We start from the raw sequence: 18,632 nt of genomic DNA, 5'->3' as shown, positions 1-18,632 counted from the left end.
TTTCTCTAATCAACAGTGATTCAGAGCAGTTTTTCATGTGATTATAGATAGCTTTGATTTCTTCTTCTGAAAACTGTCTGTTCATATCCTTTGACCATTTAATAATTGGGGTATGATTCACATTCTTATAAATTTGACTGAGTTCCCTATATATTTGAGAAGCAAGGTCTTTATCAGAGAAACTTGCTGTAAATTTTCTCCCCAGTTTTCTGCTTTCCTTCGAATCATGGCTGCATTGGTTTTGTTTGTTGTAATAGCAATTTAGATTTGAAGATCTTTCCCACCCATTAATAGTCCATGTGACCTGCTTATGTCACAGGAAGCCTAAGTCACGTGTGGGGAGAGGAGCTTACTGACAAGAAAAGGAAGTTATGTCACAGGAAATGCAGAGAGAGAGAGAGAGATCAAGGATCAAGGGTGAGCTGTTATAGCTGCTAATGTCCGCCGTCACGATAGCTAGAGCTGAACAGGCTGACTTCGCTGTACCGTGAGTTTGTTTTTGGGAGGACCCCAGCAGGGGGTTGGAGAGGTTTTGGGATGGCGAGGCTCCAGGCTGTGATACTATGTATCGAATGCTTTACTGCTGTGATAGATTGGGTAGATGGCTTGTGGGATCTGGTTCTCTGGTGTCTTCCTTCTTCTACCTTCTGTGTGGAGAGTCTCCTATACTTTCTGATACAGAACCACGGAGGCATTTTGACAATTATCATCTACATCGTCATTTCTGCCTTACTGATACATTTGTGCAAGAACTTTTTAATGCAATGTAACCAAAATTATCCACTTATATCTTGCAATGCTATCTCTTGTTGGGTCATAAATTCTTCCCTTATCCCTTTAAACCATTCTTGTTGTTCAATTGTTTCTGCCATGTCTGACTCTTCCTGACCACATTCGGGGTTTTCTTGGCAAAGATACTGTGGTGATTTGTCATTTCCTGCTCCAGCTCATTTTACAGATGGGGAAACTGAGGTAAACTGGGTTAAGTAACTTGCCCCGGGTCACACAACTAGTAAGTGTCTGAGGCCAAATTTGAACTCAGGAAGTGGACTAAGTTTTGCTCTGTTGCATATTACCTATAGGACCTTAGACAAGTCACAGCCCCTTCTCTTCCTCTATCACCCCTTCCCTAGACTAGTGCAATAGCCTTCTCATTGGCCTCTTTTCCTCAAGTCTCTCCCCATTCCCATCCATCTGCCATTTAGCTGCCAAAGTGATTTTCCTACAGTGTAGGTCTGACCATATCACCCCCTCCTGAATATGTTGAGTTTGAGATGCCGATGGGACAACCAGATAGAGAGGTCTGCCAGGTAGCTGGAAATGAGGAACCAGAGCACAGAAAAGAGATGAAGGCTAGGAACATAGACATAGACGTGGAAGTCCTCTGCACAGACATGATCCTTGAACCCATGGGAGCTGAAAAGATGATGAAGAGAGAATGTGAAGAGAGAAGAGAAAGAGCCCAGAAGAGAACTCTAGGGTACACCCTTGGGAAGGGACAGAATGATGAACCACCAAGGACTACTTAGAAGGAACTGTCCCATAGGTAGGAGCAGAATGAGATAAGAGTGATGTCATGAAAATCCAGTAAGGAGAAAGTATCTAGAAGGAAGGGATGGCCAAAAATATCAAGCACTGCAGAGAGGCCAAGAAAAGATGAGTGCTAAGAAAAGGCCACTGGATTTAGCAACAAGGAGATTATTAATGATCTTGCAGGAAGTTGTTTCAATCAAGTATTTGGGACGAAAGCCAGACTGCAAGAGATGGGGGAGTGAGTAGGAGGTGAGGAAGTGGAGGTAAGTAGTACAGACAGCTATTTTCCTAGGGGGTTGGCTCTGAAAGAGAAAGGAGATATAATATAGATGATAGCTTGATGAAATGGTACAGCCAATTGCAGATTTTTTTCAGGATTAAAAAAATTAATATTCACAACTTGATAAACATTAAATGAATATTTCCACATACAAGGGAAAAAAGAAGCAAGGATTGTTTATGAAATCATGAACAACGCTATTATGTACAACTTAGGCTTTTATAAATGTATAATAAATTCAACACAGTTCCAAAGCTATCCTGTTTATTTGTATCTCCCTCCAAATTTCCCTCTGCTCTCCCAACCATTTTCAAACATTTCTTCAAAGCTCTTTCTTTTTTTTCTTGGCATCATCATCACTAGCTTCCACTTCTTCCTTTTCCCCAGTTATCCTCCTCATCTCCACCCCTCCCCAAATCCTTCTTTGTAGCAAATAAACGTAGTCCAAAAGAACAAATCCATACATTGGTTATGTCTTATTCTGCACCTTCTGACCTCTCTGTCAAGAGGTGGGAAACATGCTTCATCATCAGTTTTCTAGAATTGTGGTTGGTCATTATTATATTGATCAAAGTTCTTAATTCTCTCAAAGTTATCTGTCTTTATAATGTTGGAGTCCTGTAGAGACTATTTTTCTAGTTCAGCTTCAAGTGAAGGTTTTTTAAGGACAGAGAAAATCTGGGCATGTTTATAGGCAGCAGGAAAGGAGCCAGTGGATAAAAAGGTTGAAAATTAGGGAGAGATGGGAACGACTGAAGGAAAAACTTCCAGAGGAGGGAGAAGGGAATGGAACCAAAGGCACAACGAGAAGGGTGGGTCACCTTCTCCTCTTGAGGTTGTATCAGAGGAGGAGAGAATGGGGAAATATGTGGAGCTAACTTGGAAGGTGGGATTATGGAGGACGAGAGCTAGATGGATGACTTCCACTTTTTCAGGGATTCATAAGGCCAGGTCACCTGCTAAGAGGGACATAGGTGGCTTGGGGAGAAAAGAGAAGGCTTGGGACAGCTCAAATAGAGCTGACATGAGTGGGTATGAGGAATTAGGGAATGGCAGGAGCTAGGGAAGGGAACTTCTATGTAGGCAGCCTATGAGAGGAGATATAGAAGCAGTGGCTTGTCCTAAGTCAACAAAACAAGACACCAGCACCAGGCCCTGCTAGGTACATAGGTACATAGGGTTAGGTGCTCAGTGTGTGTTTGGTAATTGGTTCTTTACAGCAGCTCTCTGACTGCTGAGTCAGTGAATCACAGAACCTGAAGGTCCCCTGAGCCCAGCCCCAGCAGTCTGACCACTGCTGCCCAGGGGAAATACCACTGAAGACGACATTTATTCATACCTCTCCGGAGCCACCTCCTGAATCCAGATGCCCCAAGCCTTGTCTCAGACAGCTCCCATGTGCCTGTTGCTCATGCCCCCACCTCACCAGAGGCCCAGATACACAGCTACATCCATCAGCTTGACAGAGGTGGCTGGCTTCAAGGAGGGTGGAGCTCACACTCCACCACAAACAAGCACCAAGAGTGGCCTAGAGGACAGCAGAGAGATTGCGGCCTGCGAGGGAACAGGCCCAGCAAAGTCTGTCTGGGGAATACAACTGCCTATTTTTTTCCCAGGTGTTGACAGGTCTCCCCTGTTAATTAATCTACCTCAGTCTGGGAAGTGCCTAAGAAGGTGTGAGAAGATTAAATAGAAGCCAAAGGGGGAAAAGCAAACTCAAAGCGGGAAACGGTCCAAAAGTCATCGAACACTGGCTTGGAATGCACCTCTCTGTTCACATTTGAATACAGGTGTGTCTGCTGCTTCAGGAATCCACTTGAGAGAAGGTAATAAAGGAAGAACTGACTAAGCATCCGGAGGCAATGCTGTGAGGACTCCCCAGTCTGTCCTGACATCTAACTCCTCTCTGTTCCCTAGTCTAGTCTGGGGAACATTGTCTCTGAGGACCAGGCAGAGCACCAGCCTAAGCAGAGTCACCTTCTCTCATACATTTCTCTGGTTCAGAGGAGATAGAGAACCATCATATAGTTTCTTTGGGTGTCTATGGGCTACAAGGTAAAAATCATAAAAATATCTCACTTTGAGGGAGGAATGCTAGGGATTATTATTCCTGTTTCACACTGGAGGAAACCGAGGCCCATTAAAGGGAAGGCATCTGCTGAAGATTACACAGCTAGTAAGTAACCAGGCCTAGATTTGAACCCAGGTCCTCTGATGCTCAGGCCCACGCTCTTGCCACTAGTTAGGGGAACATGCTTCAACTTCAGGGATCCATGACTGGGTTAGTATGGGTTCTTCCTCTATCAAAGCAGATTGGAAGCACGTAATGACTTAGTAGATGATCCTTGAGATTTGCTACCATAGCTAAAAAGTTAATCACCCTGACCAGCCTGCCGATGAGCTTCTCCCACTCAGCTGGGCTGGCCTTCAGAAGAAAGCTACACCCTGGACCCATATTCAAAGCCTTTCCAGCTCCACTGGCTTAGCCTAAAGGAAGCCAGGACCACCTCCATACCAGCCAACATTCAGTAAGCTTTTATTAAGCATCTACTTGACACCAGGCTTTTTCTAGGCACTAGGAATGCAATGACAAAAAAAAAGTTGAATTCAAGTTCGGATTCAAGTCTTCCTAACTCTAAATTGAGTACCCTATATGCTATACCACGAACCTCATCTAGGCTGGATGTCACAGAGGCTTAGAGATATGTTTAAAATGAATTGATATGAATTAGATGAATTAAAATGAATAATAATACTAATAATTAAAAGCCAGTGAGTTGTGATAGAGAGATACCAGGAGACCCAGTTTCTAAACCTGGCTCTGCTACCAAATGCCATATAACCTTAGGCAACTCACTTCTCCTCTCTAGGCTGGTCTCCACATTCATAAAAGGGGCATAGTAATCCCTGCCCTACTTCTCTAATGGAGCTGTACATAGGGTTTGAGCAGTTCAGAGGCTCCTTGGGGTTGGAGAAAGGGGATGGAGGACTTGGGAGTCAAGACAGCTGGGGTCATCATCCTCATTCTGCCGCTTCATAGAAGTATGAACTTGGGCAAATGATTTCACTTCTCTGAGCCTCAGTTTCCCTGGGACAATTGGGTCAATAATAATGATGCTCCCCGATCCCAGAAATCTTTGTGAGCCAAGTCCTGTGACAACCAAAGCTGGGGTTCTTGTTATAAAGTGAAATAATACATCTAACAGCAGTTACGGAGCTCTTAAACAGCAGCTCAACAGAGGTTAAAATTGCTATTCAAATATATGTGGCCCAATTATTTTCTTTGACATTATAAAATTTTAGGGTCATGGGATTTAGAGCTAAGAGGAACTTTAGTGACCATGCGGTCTAACCCCTTTATTTTACAAAGGAGAAGATAGGACTCAAAGGGGAAATGACCAATTATTATCCAGAGGCTGATTCTTCAGGGGTTGTGTTACCTTCTCTGCCCTCCGACTTTGCGGAACCAAACCCCAGCCCAGACTCCCCAGGAGAGGGACAGAGCTCACACCTCAAATGTGTCGGCTAGAAGTCAGAACTAAAGGTGGAACGCAGCTGAGATTGGAGGTTTACCTGGGAATATCAAAACCCACAATCTTCCCCATCCTCACTGACCACAGATAACTGGGAATTATGGGCTCTACATAATTCAACGTTCTCTTCCGGAATGGGAGGGGAGGCTGAGAAAAGGATGAAGAAGATCTGGCAACTAAAAAATGCACATGGGTTACTGACTTCTTGGAACTGAATGTTGGGGAACTCTGGGATGTGGAAGAAGATGGTGGCCATCGGCACTGGGAATGGAGACATGGCCTGATGCTTCTGAGTGCCAAGTAATGCCAAGGTTGTGGGTAGCCAAGTTAACAAAGAAAAGGAACAAGGTTTCTCTGAGGCTCTTGGTTTATAGGATCACAGATTTGGACCTGGAAGAGACCTTACAGGTCAGTGAGCCCAACTCCCTCATTTTGTCAATCTGGAAACTGAGGCACTGAGTTGTAAAGTAATAGAATAAGCAGCAAAGCTGAAATTCAAGTTCAAGTCTTCTGACTCCAAATGCAGCACGCTATCCAGTGCATCAGAAAATATTCATTGTTGTATAAACCCTAGGCAAATAACTTAACCTCTCTGGGTCTTGGTTTCCTCACCTATAAAAAGAAGAATTAAACTCAATGAGCCCCGAGGTCACTTTCAGCTCTCTTTCTATGATCTTATGGTATTAAAATGTGCCTTCCAGCTGTGTCTGACATTCTATGATTCCAAGGTTCCTGTTAGATGAATGTCTGGTAATTCTGTGGACCTCTATAAGCTAGAGGGCATTGAAAAATGGGCCATCAGACTCTAGAAGGCTTAATATAGGAAGAAAGAAGAAGAATTAAGGAACACATAGCATTGACTTAATGAGCAATGAGGACCAGAGAAAGCTGGGACTGGGGAGCAGATGGAGTGCCCTTCCAGAAGCCCTTGATAAAAATGAAGAGAATCAAAGTGAAAACTCTCAAGCAGGAGAATCCATTTCCTGCAGATACCTGGCCAGGTGCTTGAGAGCCCGATTGGATTGCAGGACACCCTTTCAAAAGCAGCGGCAGCTAATCTTCTCAAAGCAGCAAAAAGTAGAACAAATTCTTTTCTTTCACGCCAATGCTAAAAGGGCAGCCAGCGCTGGCCCGGAACAGAGGTATCACGTTTCCGCTGGGCTCCCAACGCTCTTGTCTGGTCTTCCTTGAGGAGCGTGAAATCTCCCAACAATAGAAGCAGGAGATTTGCTGCGAGCTAAATGAAAATTGATCATTTACCCACTCCTGGCTGGTGTTCTAATCAATTCTGCACAGGTATTGACATATGGAGATGCCGCCCTCATCTCAGTGAGAAACATAGATCAGATTACGGCATTGAAAGGAAGCTACTGAAGAGATTGGTCCCTGAGCCAGGACTCCCTCTCCCCACCTCCCTTCCCCACCCCCGACACTCATCCTACCCGGCTCCTAATGCCTGCAGATCAAGACCTCCACAGGGAAGCAGCATTTGGCATTAGGACAAGGAGCCCATAAAACTGCCTCCTGGGGAAGATAAATGAGGAGGTGATGACTTTTGATTTTGATTAACTTTCTGGATGAGTAGGACAGCCGTGTCTACACCACAGCACATCATACAGAAAGCACTCAAACAACCATTCTTCACATGTACTCGGCTCTTTACAGTTGCCATGCAATTCATTATGTCATGTGATCCTCCCATCAGCCTAGGGAGGGAAGCAGGATAGAGATTATTATATTCGAAGCTGGTTTGAAGTACGATTCAGGTGCCACCTCCCACTGTACACCTTTTCTGACACTCCCAGACACCTGCACTCTCTCCCTCTTCAAATTCCTTTGAATTAATTTATAGATACTTTGGATTTATGTACTTGTGTGCTCTACATGTTGTAACACTGTCAGTAAGCTCCCTGAGGGCAAACATTGTTTCTTTTTCTTCATAACACAGAACCCAGCCCAGTCTAGTGTAGGCACTAGTTGCTTTTTGAACTGAATTATCCTCATTTGACAAGAGGAGGAAGGAGATAAAGAAGGGGAAGAGGCGGAGATGAAGGGAGATAGAGAGGGGGACACTGGCCTTTCCCTTCCAAGGAGGAAAATGACTTGTCAACGTTCAAACAACCAGAAATCAAACCTAGTCTCCCGGTTCCAAATTTGGGAAGCTCCACCATAAGGCACTTCCATGCAAGGGTTCCATAAATATGACCATAAATGTTTCAGAAAAATGGTCAGAAGAAGTGAATGGCAAGATGAATTGTGATTATTGAAGAAGGCTTCCCTGCAGAGTAGAACTTTCCCTGGACTTTCAAAGGTGTTCATGATACATGAGAAATGCAAGGTAAACCAGGTCATACAGGGGGTCTCAAGTGCCATTCATGGCAGTACCTCAATGTTCTCAAAATAGTGATACCTTGTGAAAGCCAAAGATTCAGGAGTTTACACATAACTGATGACTACGGCATTCAAATGATAACAAATAGCCCCAGAGGGAGAGAGTCTCATCCTGGCACTACTAGTAGCCCTGAAAAAGTAAAGACCCCTGGACCTGGCTCTGCCACTCACCCAAGGAACAATCTTAGGCAACCTCTTTGGCTTCAGTTCCCTCTTCTGTAAAATGAGGAATCAGGATTAAGTGGTCTTTCAGGTTGCCTCCATTTCTAAATTCTATAAGCCAACAACATCTCTTAAAATCTCAGACACAGGAGCAGTTATGGTGCTCAAAACAAATATTCTTATAATTATCAACTAACGTTTCCTAGAAGTAAGTCCATTTCAGATTATTAAGATAGTTGCTGAGCTAGAAAACACTTGAGTACAGGGGAAAGATTTCTGTAGTTGGAGTCAAAGAACCTGGCTACCTGTGTGACCTTGGATGAGGCATTTAACTTATCTGGGCCTCAGTTTCTTCATCTGTAAAATGAAGGATTGGACTTAGAGGTCCTCTAAGGTCTCTTCCAGCTCTATATCTCTCCTCTTATTCAACTTTCCAACTCTATATCTACAACCCTAACATGGTATTATGAGTTCCAGTGGGGAAGAGGTCATTACTGGGTGGAGGGATTAGTTCAGGCTGCTTGGAAAAGTTGATTTAACTGGAATCATTTGAAGGAAAAATAAATGTCAACAAATGGATGGGGTGGGGGCAGAATTCACTGTAGAATATGGAAAAGTATATAAAGTCACGTGTGCAGAAGAGCACAAGATGAAATCAAAGGACAAAGAATAGTCCTGTCTGGTAGGAGTAGAATATATGGAAGGGATAAAGGGATTAGAACTATGACTATATCTTATATAGGGAGTGTAGGGAACTCCCTGAGGAGGAAATTCTCTCTACCAATGCAGGTTGACACCCTCTCCACAACTTATAGTTTGAGAGAGAGTAGCCAAGAGTACTAAGAGTCTGTAACCTGCCCAGGGTCACCCAGGCAGTATACATCTGAGATGAGACTTGAACTCAGGGTCTCCCTGGCTCCAAGATCAGCTGTCTATTTACCTTGCTATTTCTGCTCTCTGGAGACTGGAAAGCTAAGTGGGAGAAAGATTGTGCATGGCCTTGAACACCAAGCTGATGTGCCTTGACTTTACATGGCATAAAATCAAGGTCCACTGCTGAGTATCAGAAAGAACAGGATGGACCAAAACCTCAGGAGCCAACCAGGAAAGCATCCAGCCAAAGTTGTGTTAAGTCTGTGGGATCCTGACAGAGAGAGCATCCTTAGTCAGTCTGGCAGCAGCCTCTTTGGTTTGGCCTGTCTACTCGAAGATTTTCCTTCCTAACAGAACAAAAAGCAGCCAAAGCCATTATTTCTCTGCCAACTTCCTCTACCTCCCTCCAGGCTCTTTCCTGAAATGTTAAAGGAAACTGCCCCCAGCCAAGCCAATGAACTCAGGCAGCCAGGACAGGGGTCTAGAGGAAATGATTCAAAGGTTGGTGTGGAAAGCAAATATTTTCATAAACAAGAAGAAATTGAAACTCCCTCAGGGTTCATACAACTTTCTTCCAGGCAGTATATAGCAATACCCTCATACTGGCTGAACTGCGAGAAGAGCTGGCTGCTGAGACCCAGGGGTGCTGCTGGTCCCAGTACTGCCACTGACTGACCCCATGACCATAAGAGCTTCATGGAAAAATATCTGGCATCTTAGAAATCATTAGGTCCAACTCTCTCATTCTATAGATGAAAAAGCAGACATCCAGAGAAGAAAATGGACTTAGCCAGTCACACCACTGTCTCTGAAGTTTCTTGGTGTTTAAAATTACAGGACTGGGCTGGATGCCTTCTAAGATATTTTCTTCACTTTATGAGGTAGGGTGGTGTAACAGAAAGAATGCTACACCTGCAGACAGGTGAATTGGAATCCTAACTTTGATCCTTCTTAACTGTGTCTGTGGGCAACTCACTCGACCTCTCCAAAGCCTCTGTTTCCTCATCTGTAAAATGGTGATAACAATGCTTGCATGGAAAGAATTGTGAGCACATTGGAAAACCTGAAGTGCTATAAAAATGAGAGTGGGGATGATGATCTAAGACTCCGGGCACATTAGGCAGCATGTGAAAAGCATTTAACATTCCCTGGACAAGTGAGGATGTCGATGGCCCCAGAAAGTTGGGAATCATTGACTAGTCCACAGAGGAAGGGACAACTGGAATTTAGTTCCCCCTCACTCCACGCTGCTTCTCCCCACCCCCCTCAGCACAGACACAATGAAACAACTGGGCATTCTAAGAGAAAAAGGAATATCAGTCAGCAGTGAGCAGGTGAAGGGTTTTTCCTCTCTTGTGGGGCGAGGTCAACACCAATCCAGAATATCAGAATGCCACAGGGATAACCCCCACTTGCTAGCAAAGATCACTCCTCAGTTGAAACATCCCTAGCAGCTGAAAGCCCCTCTCTCTCAGTAGCTCAAGTGTCTACTTAGCTTCTGCATTGGTGGGATACTTGGGAGCTGGGATGTAAGATACTTGGAGGGCAAGAAAGAATGAATGAAAGGAATCAATCCAGTCACAAGAGTTTTCTGAGCACCAGCTACATGCCCAGTCCTGTAGTTGGGGGAAGGGGGAGAAGAAGGGAGAGAGAGAGGCAAGCAGGGCTTTAACGATCTGATGGCTGACAGGTCTGAAAAACATTCACAACATTTCCTGAGTACTTCAGCACAGGTCCCTTCGCTTGCATCTGATGTAGGAGAGCAAGGATGGAAAGGGGCATTTATTAAGTTATTCTGGTCTGTTCAACTCTAGCTCTGCTTCTTATGGCCTGTGTGACATTTGGGAAAGTCTCTTGTCCACAGTCATCTCATCACAGAAGAAGAATGGTAGACCAAATGATCAGTAAGATCCCTTCTAGATCCAAATCCTTTGATCCTAAAACAGGGAGCTCCTAGTCTTGGGGTTGGGGGTGGAGGGAGAGAAGCCATAGCCTTAGATAACCATATAGGAGTGCCTATGCTGCCGGCCAAATGAAAGGTTTGGACAGTGAATGATCTGGGAGCTGGGAGATCACAGAAAAGAGGTGTGCCTGTGGGAAAGAGAAGACTTTCTGGAGGAGGTGATGTCTGAGTTGTCTGAAAGACTTCATTAGGTGTAGGCGGAGAAAGCACATCCCAGGCAGGGAAAACAGAATGAGCAGAGGTGAGAAAACAGGCAGCCTGATTTAGAGGAAAGACTGCTGGATTTTAGAGTCTGAGGAACTGCATTCAAATCTAATCCTATGGTTATCCAATTTTACTGTGTGACTGGGAGCAAAATCCTTCTTTCTAATGCTCATGGTCCCCATCAAAAAAAATGGAGGAGTCAGACTAGAAAACCTCCAAGAACTCAGTTTGAAATCCTGTGATACAGGGTTCAGTGGAGCATGCTTGGCCACTGCCAAAAGTTCTTGGAGGAAAGTAGTGACTTTGCTCATACCTTCACCCAGAACCCATTCTAACTCACCCTCACTTCCTTTTAATGAAGTCCTCTCTTCCTTCAAGACCCAGTTCAGTCAATACGTCCTACATCCTTCCTGACCCGTGCTTCCCCTCCCCACTTAACTGAAAGTAATTTCTCCCGTTTCTAATTTGTCACATGACTTTTCCTGGATTTGTTCTTCCCCCTTTCTCACTCTCCTCTGTATCAAAATATTTGTATACCTGTCTTTCCCCGGCCCCATCAGATTTTAAGCTCCTTGAGAACAGGATTGTATGGATCCTAACATGCCCAGGGCCAGCATGGGACCTTAACCATAGTAAGTGCCTAATGTTTATTTAAATTGAATTCAAAAATTCCATATTCTTAGGATACACTTTTCCCCAGCTCTAAGCATAAACTTTCCTAGAGAAGATTCATGTTTCACTTAGTTATCATCACAGTCACTGCATCCTGCCCGTCTAATCATTCAACAAGCATTTATGAAGTGCTTCCTATATGCCACACACATCGCTAAGCACCCGAGGATAAATACAAAAAAGGGCAAAAACGGTACCTGCCCTCAAGGAGCTCACATTTCCAAGTGAGTGCAATTAATTAGATACAAATAAGATGTATACAGAGTAGATAGATGGTGATCTGAGAAGGGAAGCCAAGAGCAGCTGAAGGGACCAGGAAAAGCCTCTTAAAGAAAGTAGAAGCTGAGATGTTTCTTGAAAGAAGTAAAGGATGCCACTAGCATCTCTCACTGCTCTACCCCTTCTCCAAGAGAAAAGACCAAGAGAGTCAAAATCTCCAAGGCTCTTGGTTTAACCTCCCTCCCCAAGGAGAGGAGGACCAAAAATCAATACTTCCCACTTCAGGGAGGGGGTATGAAAGGAGGGATGGATTTTAAATCCCACTACAAGGTTGCTTTGAGCACAGATGTTCCCATACCATCTTTTACCACTGGGGTGGGCTTGAATGTTGCCATCCAAAGGAGGCAACAGGAAACTTGGCACATATGACAAGGTGGGCAGTTGATGGAGGTAGGAAGCTGAAAAACAGTGTGCAGATGTAAGAAAAAGGTTGTCTTTGTGACCCTTTGGGATAACCATTGGAGGCTGTTATCCTCATTTAAAGGTGAAACACCATCTGTACCCATTATGTATCCTCATTTTCACTTAAGGAAGAGATAATGTTCTCTCCACCTGGGTGGAATGCTATATTCCTCTTCCAATCAGGAGACTTCTTGATTCTTGGATTATAGCATGAACCATCAAATTACATCTACAATTCCCAGATGGCTAGATGGGAAATGTATCGGGATTCATCATTAAAATGAGGATAATATTCCTTGAACTACATGGTCATTGGGAAGATTAATGAGATAAGAATACAGAATTTTAGAGCTGGAGGAAAACAGATACTATCCAAACAGACATCTCCTGTAGAGGAGGAAACTGAGTTCACCCAGGTTAAACGACTTACTTGCTCGAAGTTACGCAGCTGGAAAGCAGAGTCTGCTTCCTAATAATCTTCTAGATTTCAAACCCAGGGTTCTTTTCCAGCACACCTTGTTCTACCTTCCATGTGCCAAATAAATGTGAATTGGTAATACTGGTATTTATTACTTTAAGTTAAGATCTCCATTTTTTTAAAAATCACATTTTATCCAGAATAGTGACTATTAGGAGTCAGAATGGGCTGGTGAATTGGAAAAAGCACTGGATTTGAGGTCAAAAGACCTGGGTTCAAATCCCAGTTCTCCTATTTACTACTTATGTGACCATGGGCAAGTTTCTTCCCACTCTGGGCCTCAGTTGTAATGAGTAAGTTAAGATGGCCCCTCCACATCCATGTCCTGTGTCCTGATACTCTATTATTTATCACCGCCGTTCTTGTCTTTCACTAATGCTTAATCTAAAGCACTGAAAGTCATCCCATTCATTCTTGTTTTTTGAAGCAGGAATAGGAGTTGGTAGATAACTCATGAGGTTTTGCAGGGCTTTTTTTTTTTTTTTGCTCTTGTTCCAGGAAGAAGCTCACAGATTTAAAAAAAAAAATAAAGAAGAACCACCCAATGAGATGGCTTTCATCTTATTTCCTCATAAGACCAAGGGGGAATTCCTTCTCAATATGCTGAGATAAGATAGAAAATACAGGCCCTCCCTACAGAGTGACTGACCATTACACTCCCCTGGTAAAATACAAGAACTACAAAATGACTCTGGCAACTAGGGGACAAAGCAGATGGAGTGCCGGCCTGAAGCCACTTAGGCAGGAGTCAAAGCCAGCCTCAGATACTTGCTACCTGTGTGGACCTGGGCAAGTCACTTAACCCTCAGTGTACCTACAGGTGAGTTTCCTCAACTGTAAAAGGGGGATAATAATAGCCCCTCTCTCCCAGTGTTGTAAAAAATCAAATAAGATTTTACCAGGAATACTTCACTGCAGCAGATTGTCTGTTGTCCCCCCTCAATTTCCTCCCCTTCCACCAAAGACCATAGTATTTAAAGCAGGAAGAGACCTTTGAAATCACCTATTTCAACCTCTTCATTTCATAGAGAAAGAAACTGAGGCATAGAGCTACTTGTAAAATTGCTCAGCATGGTACTTGGCAAAGAGTAAGTCCTTAATAAATGCTTGTTTCTTTCCTTTCTTCCTTCCTCTGGCTTTCTTCCAAATACATCTGACCACACGCTGAACCCAAATAGGACTTGCAGGAACTTTAGACAATGAGAGATGGGATAAGGTCATAGGGATGGAAACACCTTTAAGGAATGTTCATTGCAACAGCTCATTGGAATTACCATCATTGTTTCTCATTAGCTTCCCTCAAAAAAGCAGAGAACTTTCAGAAAACAGCTTCACACCCAGTTAGCCATGCCCATGCATGTCCAGAGGGAGAAGCCAGGGTTCAAGTTCTGGCTGTAACATCACCTCCCTCTCAGGAGGATCTTGGGCAAGTCTTTCATCTGTAAAGGTGGGGGGGAGGTACTGAGCTAGAGTCTCCTCTAAGGTCCTTCCTGGCTCTGACATATAAATTCTGTAAGTCTGTAGTTCCACACACAAAACTTTCCACATGGGTGACATTTCACCATGATCACATGCAGCAAACAAGATGAGAAAACCCAGCTTCAGAAACTGGCTAAGTTCTGGGTCCCTGTACCTGTCTCCGAGGGTTACCCTCATCCCTGGGTCAGCTACAAAACAGTCTCCTTTGTGGCTCAGAGAAAAAAAAATCTGATATCTCTACTCACTCCCTCTCAGAGTAACCAGAGACTCTAGAGGAGTGCTCTCTCTTTCATCAGTTGCTGAGTTTGCACGCCCTCCTCACTCCCCCCATGGGACCTGGGCTGGCCCAGTAGGTAGAGGAGCTGCTGAAAGATCTCTTGGCTATCACAGCCAATGACACCCATCGTCAAAGTATGGTAAGTTCAAAGGAGTTGTCTCCGCCTCCTGGGACTTAGAACAAGTGAAGGAGGTTATCTTGATGTTCAGATTAAGGTCTTCTCACTGCTGTGGAAAGAAACTGCCTTTATTTCATTAAGGAAAGGAAAAAAGGAATGATATGTAACAGGCTCACAAGAGGACGAGAAGATGACAGAGGATGCTTCACTTAGTGGCAGATCGTCTGTTATCTCACTTTAATCTCCTCCCCATCCACCAAAGACCACAGTTTTTAATGCAGAAAGAGACCTTTGAAATCACCTACTCCAACCTCTTCATTTCATAGAGAAAGAAACTGAGGCACAGAGCCATTAAGTGACTTGCCCATGGTAACAACGCTGGGATTTCAACCCAGGTCCCCTAACTCTTGAATACCTGGGAAAATTAAAGGGATGAAAGGCACATGCCCATACAGGCTTTGGTACTTATTATAACCTTGTCCTGTGGCATCAGCATTTGTCAATCAAGTTTCAGAGATGAATGCCTACTTTATCACCTCTAGGTATTTGACCCCACCCTTCCCTCCCCACCACTACCATCCCATGCTAGGAGGTAGCCCAGGCTCAGTTTGAATCTCTAACCCTTAAGAAAGGGGGTGGGGTGGAAACCTGGCCTGGATTGCACTTGGTGACAGATTTTCAATTAACTCTTTTCTTCACCTACTTTGAAATGCTGAGAGGGGGAACCAGGATAGATTTACCCATCCTGGTCATCTTCTCAGAGAAGGATGCCTGAGAGGCAGGATGGGGACCACACAGGAGGCCTTCACTGAAGGTCTCCTCACCTGACCGCCCCAGCACCAAGCCACATGCGTGTATTCCTCTCCAATTACTGCCCCCCTGGAAAGAATTCTCATGACATTCCCACTAGAGGCATAGATCCTGCAAAGAGACTGCAGAACTGAAGGATTATATGCTCTGGGCAAAGTCAACCTGTCACTGACCCAACAACAGAAATATTAGACTTTGCTGAACCACAATGTACAACATACACCAGATAGAGAGCTGGAAAGGGCCTTAGAGATCATTGAACCCAACTTTCCAGTAAGGGAAACTGAGTCACCCAGGTTGTAAGTAGGCAAAATCAGGCTTCAGACCCAAATGAGGCTTCAGACCCAAAGCTTATATTCTTTCTACTGTACAAATTGCCGTATCAGAAAAAAGTCATTATCCTTCATGTGATAAACCACTCTTCTGAAGAAGTGATAGAATTAGGCTAGCTTATCTTCTAACAACAGAAACAACCCGTTGCTGGGTCCAAACTCAAAGCTTTCCCAGCTTGGCAGAGCCTGCCAGCACTTGTGTTTCTACTAAACTACCCTTCAGTTATCTATGGTCACCTCTGGGCCACAGTAAGGTATCAGAGAAGGACTACACAGAAGGCCAGGAAATAACCCACATGGATATGAGATTATCGGATTTAGAGCTGGAAGGAATCTCAGAGGTAATTCATTACAACCTCCACATTTTTTACAGGTGAGGAAACTAAGGCCCAGAGAGCTTAAGTGACTTGGCTGAAGACACACAAGTAGTTAAGGTCAGAGCTAAAATTCCAACCCAAGTCTGTGGATTCCAAGTACATCATTCTTTTCAAGCTATTCTCTTCCCACTGACTGCCCCCCCTTCACACACACACACACACACACACACACACACACACACACACACACACACACACTAGCTATATTTAGATTCAATAGGAATTATGCTGACTTCCCAGGAACTTTTTCAATAAGTCTGAAGGTCAAGAGGGATTGGTTTCCTCTGGAGACCCCCAATCTCACAAGGCTTTGCAAACTTCCAGGGCAGCATTGTTTAGGAAAACAATGTCCCATACGAAGTCCAAACCCAAGGGTCCCAAGGTCTCTAGTTCAGCTTTTATCAGGCTTCTGGCCAGTCTTTTCCACTGATTTTGGGGAGGGCAGGGCTAAAACACAGCTGTGGGCTACCTGCCTCCTGTCTGAAGGTTTCCTCTCACCCCACCCCCACCCCTCCAGGTCCTGCCAAAAGCAGCAACAATTACAAACACAGAGAGAAAACTGAAAGTGAATACTTGGGTATACCAGCATAGCCATGTGTATGCTGGGACAGGGGAGATGGAATAAAAACTCATCAGATGCAGTTTGATAGAATGGAGACAGCATTTTACCAAGAATCAGTAGGGCTTAAATCCAAATCCTAGCTCCCCCTACAGGACACATGGAGTTTTCGAGCTGTGTGACATTGGGTAAATCACTTAACTTCTCTGGTCTTCAGTTTTGCCAAGTGTCGACTAAAGGGATTGGGCTAGTCTCTTCTAGCTCCAAATCTTACAAAAATCTATAAATCTCCCCCAAACTGTGTAAATCAGCACATTAAAAGATGGAGCCAATCACAAACCAGATAGTTTGGCCCATATTCCCCTCTCCTGAAGGCCAAACCTCTTCCATCCCCTTCTCCATCCTTCCCACGGGCGGTCCGGGTTAACCCTCATTCTCCGAAAGTCGTGTGGGAGAAGGTGCAGGGCAGCCCAAGCAGCAGAGCCTACTGCATGGTACCGGCTTCAGTGAAATGAGAAGGGCTCTTATCCGCATTCTTAGGCACACACACAAAACTCTTCCTCTCTGTGGAACGTCTGCGGCAGCCCGATTCCCCTCTCTCCCAACATGTATACACCTCCCCTTCCCCAAACGTGTGAAGCTAATGGGATTCGACCAGACCACTACCTTCCCAGGCTTTAGGAAGGGGCTCGGGGTTAGTTCAGAGTCGTTAGGTACACAGGAAAACTCAAGTCTCCGTAATGCGGCAGTGAATGACTTACCCCGAGGGGCGTACCCTGCCCACCGACCAATTTCCAGGCCTGTCTCTTCAGTTCGGCGAGTTTGGTCTGACAGTGGCGGCACCAGCCCCCTCTCCCGGACCGCTCAAAGTGGCCTGGTTCCAACCCGGTTCCAGCCCCAGCGCCGGCCCCCTCGGGCGGGGGGCGGTTGCCACATCGATCCTCGTCTGGGGGAGCAGCCGGCAGCCTTTTCCGAGGGGACAGCTCCAGGGACAGCGGCTCCCGGCACGGGCTTCCCTCGGCCACCTGCGGGGAGGCGGGGCAAAGTGAACTGTGAGACAGCGGGAGGGCAAACTGGGTACCCACACTCCAAATACCCAGCTCCCCCCAAACTGGCACCCACGCACATCCCAAGATCCTCCAAACTAAGTTCATCAGGCTGACGTACACACCTAGGAAACTATGCCCTGACACACTAGACCCCCAAACACACATTTAAATTCGCCCCGTTACTCACTCTCTCAGATACCCCAGAGCTGACTTGACAAGCCAATACAATCCCAAGCTATCAGAACAAGAAACACCCCTCAATTCTCAAACTACACCCCAAAGTCGAAATTGAGGAGATACTGTGTCAGACAAAAGAGACTGTATCCTGAGATGGCGCCCCAAAAGTCATGCTTCTCCTCCCTGTGACCCCTCTCCCAAGAAAACAGCGATCGCTCTTCCCTTCCCCATACGAAGTCTAAGGAGCCGGTAACTGAGGGGTTCCTGGCCCCGGCGGCTGCACTCTATCCCCGAAGAAGTGAGGTAAAAATTAAGGGGAAAGGAGCAGGCGCCGGGTACTCAGAACTACTGTTGCCAGGGCAGTGACCCCTCCTAGCCTAGCCTCCCGGACCAGCCACACTCACTTCACCCCATTCCCTAGAATATCTTCCCCCGCCTCCCCAAACTCGCAAGACCCAAGAGTCCAAGAGCAGCGCATACATTCGAAAAAGAAAGCGCTATGTCAGGGCAAACGCACACAGCGCAGAGCCCCTCGTTTCCCCAGCAGAAGGAGCGCTGTACTGGACGGAGTGGGGAGCGCTATGCAGAAGGCCAGGGCCCTACGCTGGGGGGCGAACGACACAGTCAGAGCCCCGACTCCCCTCTGCCCTTAAAGGCTCGCTACCGGGAGAAGTAATGCGGAGC

General features: G+C 45.3%; 1 protein-coding gene across 1 annotated transcript in view; it reads right to left on the bottom strand.

Moving 5' to 3' along the window:
• Positions 1 to 18,426, bottom strand: part of KIF26A (kinesin family member 26A) — a 169,110-nt gene extending 150,684 nt beyond the window's left edge. Inside the window, exons 1-2 of the mRNA XM_036749690.1 lie at positions 18,353 to 18,426; positions 17,484 to 17,772 (exon numbers count right to left, since the gene is read on the bottom strand). Of these exons, the coding sequence (XP_036605585.1) occupies positions 17,484 to 17,772; positions 18,353 to 18,426 (363 nt within the window). The remainder of the gene's footprint in view (positions 1 to 17,483; positions 17,773 to 18,352) is intronic.
• Between the last annotated feature and the right edge of the window lie 206 nt (positions 18,427 to 18,632).

This window comes from Trichosurus vulpecula, chromosome 3 (genome assembly GCF_011100635.1).
Source record: "Trichosurus vulpecula isolate mTriVul1 chromosome 3, mTriVul1.pri, whole genome shotgun sequence".
NCBI classification, from domain to species: Eukaryota; Metazoa; Chordata; class Mammalia; order Diprotodontia; family Phalangeridae; genus Trichosurus; species Trichosurus vulpecula.
Note: the sequence above shows the minus strand (reverse complement) of the source record. Positions and strands in the feature narration are given on the sequence as shown.